This window comes from Kogia breviceps, chromosome 4 (assembly GCF_026419965.1).
Source record: "Kogia breviceps isolate mKogBre1 chromosome 4, mKogBre1 haplotype 1, whole genome shotgun sequence".
In the NCBI taxonomy this organism is placed as follows: domain Eukaryota; kingdom Metazoa; phylum Chordata; class Mammalia; order Artiodactyla; family Physeteridae; genus Kogia; species Kogia breviceps.
In genome coordinates this window covers 101169464-101181261 of record NC_081313.1, presented here as the reverse complement: position 1 = coordinate 101181261, position 11798 = coordinate 101169464, and the positions used below count along the sequence as shown (strand labels likewise).

The 11798-nt window shown below is 32.9% G+C and overlaps 1 protein-coding gene across 1 annotated transcript in view; it reads right to left on the bottom strand.

The window, feature by feature from the left end:
• Nucleotides 1-621: 621 nt before the first annotated feature.
• SNX2 (sorting nexin 2) overlaps nt 622-11798 on the bottom strand; it is a 55215-nt gene continuing 44038 nt past the window's right edge. Inside the window, exons 11-15 of the mRNA XM_059060990.2 lie at nt 10973-11178; nt 3992-4135; nt 2705-2785; nt 2506-2577; nt 622-782 (exon numbers count right to left, since the gene is read on the bottom strand). Coding sequence (XP_058916973.1) covers nt 732-782; nt 2506-2577; nt 2705-2785; nt 3992-4135; nt 10973-11178 — 554 coding nt within the window. The 3' untranslated portion in view covers nt 622-731. The remainder of the gene's footprint in view (nt 783-2505; nt 2578-2704; nt 2786-3991; nt 4136-10972; nt 11179-11798) is intronic.

The following is an 11798-nucleotide window of genomic DNA, read 5'->3' as shown; positions in this document are numbered from 1 at the left end:
GTAACAGAAACATCTGTTTTTTTTCTAATTCTTAAGTTGGGCACTTACAAAGACAATTATTTACTCTCTTACTCAAGACAAGAGCATTCCCTAAAGTTGAACCAAGAGATAAAAAAACTTAATTAACCTTCATTGAGTCATTTAATAATGAAAGAGTTTAGTTTTTTCTGTGAATTAAAAAAATTAGTGATCATAGCATCACCTATATACATCTAAAAGAAAAAGTTTCTTCCTATTAAAATGCTTTTAAAAGATCCCTAATATGTTTACATACCCAAATAATCTGTTACTAATACTTCACAAGGAATATCATTTTATTACTGTAATCACAAAATCATTTCCGTACAGGAATGTATAAGTGAACACTAATTAATGCACTGATAATTCACTTCATAAAGAAGGTGAACATACTACAGTAGAACATATTGTAAAGAAAAAAATATTGTAAAATTTTCTGGCCTTGCAGTGCACTTTTTAGTGCAAGAATTTAAGACACAATAGTGTTCAATTCAGCAAAGTATTGCAGAACGTCATGCCACAGTCCACTTAATTCAAAGAGGGTCAGGACATGCAGCTTGTAATAAAATGTCAGAATATATATTTATAAAAAACCACATGTAATTCATAAAATATATAGTGGTTTATTTAGATGATTTTTGATGATTTCACTATGGAATTCTGCATAACTGGAACAAGCATCCAAGATCTTCTTAACAGGAATAATCTTCTTGCTAGGCAATGGCTTTGGCCTCAGGTAGAAATGCCTCCCAGTATTTTATCAGCTGTGGATGATAACAAAAAATAAAAGACATTCTCATAATCTTTTTGTCGTTTATATAATATATCCTGTGAAGCATTTAAAAAAAAATCTATACAAATAGCTAACAATGATTAACACTTACTAAAGTCTGGTTCTTAAAGGGATCATCTAAATTCCCTTATATTAAGTCTGTCAATATAATTCATATATAAATTATTTAAAAATATAAATTACTCCTAGGTAATTTTAGTTTTTGATGTAAGCAAAAAATTTTTTTAAATATCGAAAAAAGATTTCTTTAATTTATGAATTGTATATATAGAAACAGTTAGTGTAAGTTAAATAAGATTACCTTAAATAATAAAACTGCAATGAGCTTTTCCAATATAAAGTGATAACATCTCCTAATTCAGAGGATATTCACATTTTATGTTATTGCTAGCCAAAAACAATGAGAAAAGGAGGAAGAAAAGAAAATATATCCAAGCAAGAATGGGAAAACATACTGGAAGGAATTAGCTGCCAGTCTTTCCTGGATAGTCCAGAGTCCAGAGAACAGAACAGACTGATATATAAACTAACACTAAGTTTAAAACAATTCCTTTAAAAACAAGCTTATATAACCTTTTTTTTTTTTTTTTACAGATAGTTGCTTTATTTATTCATTTAAAATCTTTTTAAAAAAATTTATTTTATTTTTGGCTGCGTTGGGTCTTCGCTCTGTACGTGGGCCCTCTCCAGTTGCAGCGAGTGGGGCCACTCTTTGTTGCGGTGCGTGGGCCTCTCATTGCCGTGGTTTCTCTGGTTGCGGAGCACAGGCTCTAGGTGCACGGGCTTCAACAGCTGTGGCTCGCGGGCCCCAGACCGCAGGCTCAGCAGCTGTGGTGCACAGGCCCAGTTGCTCCCGCAGCATGTGGGATCTTCCCGGACCAGGGCTCGAACCCATGCCCCCTGCATTGGCAGGTGGATTCTTAACCACTGCATCACCAGGGAAGCCCCCAATTTCTTTTTATATTTAAGGAATCTGACTTTATGAACTAAGTATTTAAAATAAAAAACAAATATAATTTGAAGATATAATGTTATCACCTAATTTAAAAATTTAATCTATTGATATTATAGTTTAAAAATAATTGGTGGAAGAAATCCTTCTATTCAAGATATTAAATAATTTGATCTATTACTCAAATTTATATCAAAATACACAGGAACAAACCTCTGATATTATCTTGTTAGACTTTTCTTTAATATAACATTAAAATCCATGGTTTTCTCTATTTAAGGAGACAAATGCCACTTGTGGTATACAATCAACACCAAACCCACACAAACTAAAGGAAAAATCAAAACAATATATTTTTAAAAACCTTTAAAATTTAGTTTTTAGTTTAAGTTCTATCTGATATGGAAGAGAAGAACTTACTACAAGAATGTACTCAAACAGCTATGATGAATAGGGAAGTAAAACTGGGAAGACTGAGGAAAAGGGAAAAGTAGTCCAGAGTGTTTCTCATAATCTAAAACTGGGAAGAGTATCTCTCTCCTAGAGGTTAGCAGTAGAGGCAAAAAGGACCCGAGAATTTCCAATTACTTTTACTACCATTCTTCCTTCGTTGTCTTTGGTTTTCTCTACTCCATTTATTACTTCTCAAGTAAAGCTCATTTCATTGATTATCATCTTTAAAATAAAAAAGCATATCAAAAACAAATTCTAGAAGTTTTTAAGTTATAAAAAATTACCTTACCTGTTGTTGTGTTTGTACTAATGATTCTAAGTACTTGATAATAACAGTTTTAAAATCTTTCACTCGTTGTTTCTGTTGAAGTACAATGCATGGAAAAAAAAAAAAAGTCCATTAGTACAAAACCAAGTTCGATTTTACCATGATATTGTGGCAAAATGTGACCAAGCTGTTAAGAAAAGTGTGAAATTATTATACTTGCCTCAAATCTTCCCACTTCTTTTCGAATTGTTTTAGAGATCTGTTCAAAATCTCTTTCTCCTTGTTGCACTTTTGCCTCCCACTGACAAAAACAAACAAAAAGGTACAAATTTTTAAATCTTGTCTGGGAAAAATTTATAGAACTAGCTGTCATTACCACTCATTTGACTTATAATGCAGTGCCTAAAAATCCTGAAAGCTCAATATTGGCAAAGCCCAGTTTGGCATCATTCAAACTTGTATGTAACTTTCCAGTATTGGAAATGAACACCAGCTTAATTTCCATTAATATTTTACTGTCAGACTTACGATTAGGATATTCTAGTGCTTAATGAACTACAGTCTCCACACCTTAATTCAGATGAAAAGATTTTGAGTATAAAATTCACTATCAAATAATTTAGTAGTGTTAGAGTGTAATTTTCTCATTTCTTTATATACCTTTAAATTATTTCAAAATATATCAATAATACTGGCTAATTTCAAGAATACATGTTCATCACAATTTATATGCCCATGGAAATAATTAATTAGAAAAATTATATGACAAACATTTAAAAAACATTTTTGTAATGGTGAAATGTACAGATTAAAAAAAAATTGTGCAATTATGGTCTACTGAACACCTATCGATAAACATTAAATTCACTACAGAAACAATGAACGTTGTGATTAGTGACCAATGGAACAGCTAAAATAAAATAAATGAAGACTTAAGCAATGAAATGATATTTTCCCACTATGTAACCAAAACACTGGTACATACTCTTCAAAGAGCAGGTACATTTACTTTAAGTAATATAAAGGTTGTCCTACCTCTTCAATTTCCTTATTGAAGCATGGCAAAAAAAGTGTATAAATTATAATAAACTTATACAAATTTACTAAAATACCATATATAATACATATATATGGGGGATAATGTCACCTGGACAGCTACATGTGGGACAAGTCTATCTCTAAAACCAATTTTAGACACAAAATAAGTAATTATCTGAAATCAAATTAACCATCTCAAAAGAAATGTGTGATCATTAATTCAAGGTTAATTTAAATCTTTTCCTTGTATGCTTCTTTATCAATTCCATAATTATGTGAAAGTAACAAAGGGATCTGGAGATTTTAATGATGATCAAAATGTTAAAGTAATTATAAAACAGTTCATAAGTTATGAAAAAATAGCTAAGTGTTGAATGGTTCAGAAAAAAATTTATGAAAAATTATGCATATATGAATGAGTCATGAAAACTTAGGTAAAGAGATAAATAAAGCATTTTATATTAATCACCTCTCTTATTTCATTTTTAGCTTGCTGTATTTTATCTGGTTTGTTAGCAACCATCATTTTTGCTTCAGTTTCACGTTTTTTGAGCAAAGTAATTTGAGCGTCTTCCCATTTCTGCCAGCACTTCATTCGATGGTCAAATACACCCTATAAGTGAATGACATAATATTACTACTGGGAATTAACACTGAAATACTTTCAAAATACTAGAAGTGCTATAGTACTAAAAACAATAAAACCAAGTACTTATATACTACTCTAATACAATGAGATACTGAAAATAAACATGCCAATATCAAAGAAAATAGAGGTCCATATTCATTTGCTTAAAAACAAAAGCCCGGTAATTGGATGACATATAAGAGCTCAGAATAAAAAAACAAAAAACAGGTCTTCCCTGGTGGCGCAGTGGTTGAGAGTCCGCCTGCCAATGCAGGGGACACGGGTTCGTGCCCCGGTCCGGGAAGATCCCACATGCCACGGAGTGGCTGGGCCCGTGAGCCATGGCCACTGAGCCTGCATGTCCGGAGCCTCTGCTCCGCAATGGGAGAGGCCACAACAGTGAGAGGCCCGCGTACCACAAAAAAAAAAAACCAAAAAAAAAAAAAAAAAAAACCAAAACAAAACTATATATAAAATCCATTTCACTAGCCTTTAGGATTTTTTTCTTTTTCTTAGTTCCCAGACCAGGGGGATCAAACCCATGCCCCCTGCACTGGGAGCACAGTCTTAACCAATGGACCACCAGGGAAGTCCCACTTTTAGGGTTTAAAATGTGGAGTATAATAAGATTTCTAACAGATTTTTATGCTTTGAAGAAAGATTTAATAGGAAGATGCTCGTGTCATATTTACAATTGAAAGTTTTCCTACTAAAATATCAAAAGCAGATTTAAGTGTTGGAAATATGCCAAAAAATTAAAAATAGGAAATGTGAAAAGCCATAAGGTAAGAGAAAGTAAAGTAAAAATGTGGTGGAAGAGATTACCAATGGCAAAACAATGTAAAGATATAACAAAATGTGGGGATCGGGGGGAGAGATAGTCCTATACAAGATAAAAAGCGCAAATGGATATATGTATCTAGTATGCAGAATTAAATGAAGAAATAGACAAAAAGACCGTAACAGAACTATTCAACCAACTTCATGACTTCCTTCAAGGGGTTTGGTAGAGCAAGAGCAGGTGAATGGAGGAACGAAATGAAATATGAATGTAAGACAGTAATTAGAAATTTCATTAAAAAAAACCTGATGGACTGGAATACAACAATCATCCCTTTTCTAGCTTGATGTTGGGGATATATTCTTTTTTTTTTTTTTAGTATTTATTAATGGAACAAATGAAGCAAGCATTAATAACACGGGTGAAACAGAGTTATTTTCATTTATTCCAAATAGAGAGCTTTTGGATCAAGAAACAGTAAATTAATACACGCTGTTATAGGAACCTGATGAAGAAGAAAGCACGCAGATAGTGTATTTTCAAGATGTAGGCTGTGGAACAAATCAAATTTGGATTCAAATACTAGTTCTGTCACTGTATGTTCTTGTAGAAATTCATTTAATTTCTATAACCCACAGTTCTTCCAAATATAAAAGAGTGAAATGAGATCCAGATTTATGGACTACAAATAAAATGAAAAGTATATAGCACACATGGTGACTTAACCTAATGGATGTTTAATAATTAGTAAGTACTATTATGGATTACTTCTAGATAACATACACATATAAATGTAGTTAATTAACTCTTAGATTTCTACCAGAAGTGCAAATAATAATAAGTAATACGAAAAAACCATAATTGGACTGTATTTACAGCATACAGAATATTTTGAAAATGCAGGCAAGAATATTAAAAACTCCAAATCCAAAGAGTTCTTAAAGACCGTACACATTTTAATTAGCCAGGACAAGAGACATCCTAGGCAAACTAGTAAGTTAAATGCACTCTAGAGGCATTTAAATTCATTTTACTAGATTTGTCACCTCATATAATTTCTCTTCTCTCAGTAGTGAGTCTTACTGTTCTCTTGTTTGCTTTTCTTATGTTTAAAAGACTACATTCTCCTTAAAACATTTCTCATTATGAATTGATTTTGCTTCAGCCAAATTAATTTGGGCCAAAATCACAAAAGTAACACATCTAACACAAATACAAGTCACTATCGTTTAAAACAAATAAACAATCCCTGTGCCTCACCCCCTACACATACACAAATTTTAAAAGTAATTTAAGACTTTAGGCCTAGTTTTCCTTTAAAGGAACACGGCCATATCAGCTCTTCATTTATAAATTCCTCTGTTCAATAACAATTTGATTATTTAAAATATGTACCAATACAGTGCAACAGCGAACCAAAATGCCCTTTAATTTCAATATTTGCTTAAGTTCTTAGTATATATCAACTGGCCTTTTCAGTAATACACCAACTTAAACTAATTTGGTCTCTGCCTGGTTTATTATCTCATAATATTCCAGAAATCACATGTTCACTGTGGTACAGATACAGGAGCTATGGGAAAGGCAAATCTACTAAAGTCAGGTTATTTTAGATAAAAAAATTAATCTTAACTCCATAAGAATTAACTTTTTCTTCATTTGGTTTCCTACCCTTGTAACACCAGAATATAAAAGAAAAAAAGAATCAGAACCATACCTGATCTTCTAAAAATGCTATCTTTTTCTTTTTCCCATTGGGGTATAGCTGTTTTACAATGTTGTGCTAGTTTCTACTGTACAGCGAAGTGGAGTTCCCTGAGCTATACAGCAGGTTCTCATTATTTATCTATTTTATACGTATTAGTGTATATCTGTCAATCCCAAACTATCAAATCATAACTTAATGTATTCCTCTGCATGTCAAGATACTAATCCACTCTGGTACAACCAACTTCTTCTACAAGAGGGATACATTTACACTGATGATTCACTTTAGACATCCCCCACCCTCCGCCAATTTATGGTACGCAATTATATGCAAGCTCATCTAGGTTAGACAAGGTTGCAGTTGTGGAGCAGTTTTTCTGGCCAACCAGGAAATCTGAGGCTGCAATTTTAATTTAATTAATACCATATTCTAATTCAGTGAATCTGAAAGTATGCTGCCTAGATTCCTGGAGTCCTGAAAGGATGCTGATTACTTATAGCCAAACGATGAAGATTTACTCCTTGGGGAATCCATCTACTGTTTTTTTAAAAAAATTATTTTATATATTTTATAAATCTGCATTCCCTGTAAGAATTCCTTATGAAGATTCTAGCGCTAAAAACATTGAAAGCTATTACCCTCAATCCTGACCCTAATCTGGTGGCTCACAGAAGGCCAATACATGAAAATGCATCTAACGAGTTTACCACTTAATACACGTAAGCTAACTAACTGTATTACCCAAAATATAGAGTCCCAGATATCAGAGCCTGTACAAAAGAGGGAAACAGGAGTTCCCTGGCTACAAGGCCAGGCCTGGGCAGTATTCTGAGTGGATGAACTTCATCACTTTCTTTAAGGCCCCAATTTCTCATGTTCTCAGTACCCCAACTTTGGCCCTAAATTCTAATTCCCAAAGTACTCCTAGTTTCAAAATTACCATCATTTTAAAAAGTACTCTCAATATGGATAAAAGAGCTAATTATTGAATAGTGTTAAACAGGTATTAGAAATCAGTAAGACAAAAAATAGAACTGGGCATAAACATAAACAGTTCGTAGAAAAAAGAAATGCAAATGGCTTATCATTTGTAAAGATGCTTAAATTCACAATAACTAAAGAAATTAAAACTTACACACACACACAAAAAAACCCATCATTGGGTGGAAGAAGAAGCAACACATATATTGGTGTGGGAGTATAAAGAGGTATAACCTCTTCAGACAGTAATATGGCAATGTTTATTGAAATTTAAACTTCATATACCCTTTGGCCAAGTAATTCTACTTCTAGGAATTTTATGCCCAAAGAATTATTATCAAAATACTTAATATTTAATATTGGACTCATCAAAAATTCAAGGTCCATCTATATACTAAATGATGGAATATGATACAACCATTTAAAAGAATGCAACACATATTTACGTAAGCTGATAAAGAGACCTTTTTATTTTTTTAATTTTATTTATTTATTTTTTTTGTGCTAGGCGGGCCTCTCACTGTTGTGGCCTCTCCCGTTGCTGAGCGCAGGCTCCAGACGCGCAGGCTCAGCGGCCATGGCTCACGGGCCCAGCCACTCCGCAGCATGTGGGATCTTCCTGGACCGGGGCACAAACCTGTGTCCCCTGCATTGGCAGGTGGATTCTCAACCACTGCACCACCAGGGAAGCCCAAGAGATCTTTTTAAAATAGAGTGGGTAAAAAAAGCAGGCAAAGAACTGTGTATATAGTATGTGCCTTTTTGAAGAAGGAAGGAAGAGATGAAGGGAGGGAGAAGGGGGTTGAGAAAAAGAACACAGAAAGAAAGAAGGAAAGAAAAACAAAGAGAAAATAAGCTTCATAAATGTGCACAGCTAATTCTGTAAAGACATCTAACAGAAATTCACCAAAGGAAGAGAAACTAGAGGTTTTAGTAAAAAGAAATTTTACCTTTTAGGGCTGTTAGAATTATTCTGTGCATGTATTACTCTTTCAAATACAAATGAATTAGTTTAAAATAAAAAACAAACAAAAAATAAAGACCATAAAAATTGCCTTGCCATCTTACTCCATAATTTCTCAACTCCTTCATGAAGCTGACCTGGGCTAGGTTTCAGTAGAAAATCAATCTGAAAGAGCTTAATTCATCTTAAGGTAAAACTTGACCATAGCTCTTTACTCTTCTTCTAGTCAATGAATCACTAATTCAGTATTTCCCAAAGTGTGTTGCATATATGTAAAAATATATTAATTGGAAAAGAATTCCTGATCATATGAATTTGGAAGCCTCTGGATTAAATAAAGTTAAATGTCTTTTTTTACTGCTAGACAGTCCTGAGCTTTTTAAATGCACTCTGAATCTGCAAGACAGGGATACTGCATACATTATCTCCAAAACTCAGCTAACTGTGGCACATCTTTCGGTGTCAGTGTTATGTAGAAAACATTCCAGGAAACACTGATATAACTGTAATTTCATGGAATGTAAAAAAACAGTAAGAAGGTAGAGGCAGTTATGAGAAAAGCTGTTTTTGAGGGATACGCATCCAACATACACTCCCTACCCTGTCAGGGAGTCTTGTCCCAGGTTAGCTCTTCTCAGCAGGTACTACTTCTCAGACAGTGCCTACTGTCCCTTTTTGAACCCTCAGGTTTTTTGCAAGTGTTATACTTTTTAATAATAGCTCTCATGCTAATGGAAGCTCTGGAATGAGGTGAGAGCAGGTGAGAAACAGGAACCATTATCTCTAAACTGAATTTCTGTATATCACAAGTTGTCTATATAAAATGAACTGATAACTATATATTAATATAATTAAATAGGTGAAAAGAAAAATTAACTGCCAGGAATATAAAGAGTAACATCTAACAACATAAATGTCCATCAACAGAGGAATAGATAAAGAAGATGTGGAATATTACTCAGCCATAAAAAAGATATGGAATATTACTCATCCATAAAATAATGCCATTTGCAGCAACATGGATGGACGTAGAGATTGTCATTCTGAGTGAAGTAAGTCAGACACAGAAAGACAAATATCATATGATATGGCTTATATGTGGAATCTAAAAAAAAAAGGGGGACAAATGAACTTATTTACAAAACAGCAGTAGAGTCATGGATGTAGCAAACAAACTTATGGTTACCAGGGGATAAGGGAGTGGAGGGATAATCTGGGAGATTGGGACTGACATATACACATTACTATATATAAAATAGATAAGTAGTAAGAATTTGCTGTATAGTACAGGGAACTCTACTCAATACTCTGTAATGGCCTATATGGGAAAAGAATCTAAAAAAGAAAAGAGTGGATATAAGTATATGTATAACGGATTCACTTTGCTGTTCACCTGAAACTAACACAACATTGTAAATCAACTACACTTCAACAAAAACTGAAAGAGTAACACCTAAGAATAAATACAAACAAAACTGGTAATGTAGACAAACCTAAACCTAAGAAAGTAACACTCTGAAATGCTAAGAACCCTCTAGTAATAACTGTCATCATTAGCCTGAGAACAGAATCGTCTATAATATGCATTGCATCAATGTTCTGAATACAAATACTAATTTAACTTTCTAGATGTTTGAATCCAAGGTAAACTTCCAGTTCCTCCCGACTCCATGAGAACTAATGTTCCTAACAGTAATTCATAGATACCATAAGATCTTAAAAAGTATATTCCAAAACATGTAACATAAAATAAGTCAGTTCAGTTTCATTAACTGAATATTGGTGTTATCTATAAAATACTAATTTTCATTAGTTAATGGGATTACTTTCTTAACTATTCAGAAACTTAAGACTGTTCATCCTTAAACATTACCACTAGATAACATAATTTTTTATCTAATCTAGTCCCATCTTGTCTATAATTAGATGGTGACATAAACACAGAATGTTTGCTTATAGTCCAAATTCATGCCAAAGCCACCGTTAAACATATTCGTGCAATAATCAGTTCTGATTTTTTCCTGCTTCTTATTATAAATTTACTAATGGTTAACAGAATCCAGTCTGTAGTTTCAGCTTATGCTAGAAGGAGTAAACAAATGCTATCAGTTAGCTGCAAACTTCTATATACAAATATATAAGTAAGTGTGTAATGGTTTTATTTTAATTGGCATCCTTAGATCTCTTAAAAACATCCATTCTGTCTATTGTACTGTCTAAGTCATAGGGGAAGAGAATATTAAGCTATGAATAATCATCTTGAAGCCATTTTATACTTACTATTATGTAATTTACACACTTAAATGCATGCCTAATAGGATACCATATTCTTATAAGCAAAACACTGAAGTATAAAGAATTCAAGGAAGATTACAAAATAAGGCTTACTTTCACTGCAGCAATAAGACGAATGTAGTCACTAAGTAGTTCTGAAAACATATAAAAGTCAGCAAAAGCTTGTTCTTGATGTAACTGGTCTATCTTCTCCTCAACCTCTGCAAGCTGAGACAAAGCTCTAGACAGTGCAGTATGATCTTCAGAATTACCTAACATGGCAGCACTTTTAGCAAAGGCAGCTGTGTTGGCTGAAAGTTCTGAAATAAAAAAGTATGCACTTTTAGTGTTCACTAGTGAAATTTTTCAATATTTCATTGATTTTTTTTACTGTCATTCTATATTTTATCTATTCACAAACTGCTCGAACATTTTAAAATAATTAACATGCAACAATCAGTCATTAAAATGCCTTGGGCATATAAATGTTAACTACTCAGAGATCTACTGAAAATTTAAAAGAACCACTGCCTATATTCCCAGGGGATGAACTATGTTTAATAATATAATAATCTCCCTTCCCTTTCTCCCCTAAAGTGCTGTTTCTCTGTCTAGTCCTACAAAAGATAAAAAATATATTTTTCATATGGAAAGCACTGGGATCAATCACAATTGATTTATACTACATTATTTGGCCTTTAAACATTTATTATTGAAAATAATATCTCTAACTTTTGATAAGAATATTATTTAGCTCACAGGAGGAAAGCAAAGTAAAACTGCACATGCAATTCACATAAATCTTATTCTTTTCTTCTTTGTGTGCAACAATGCGTAGTGAAATATTAAGAATTTTTGAAAAGATTTTTCAATGTGATTCAGATACATCAAATAAAGAAAAACAGATGTCAAGGACTAACAATTATATTGCTTTGATTGC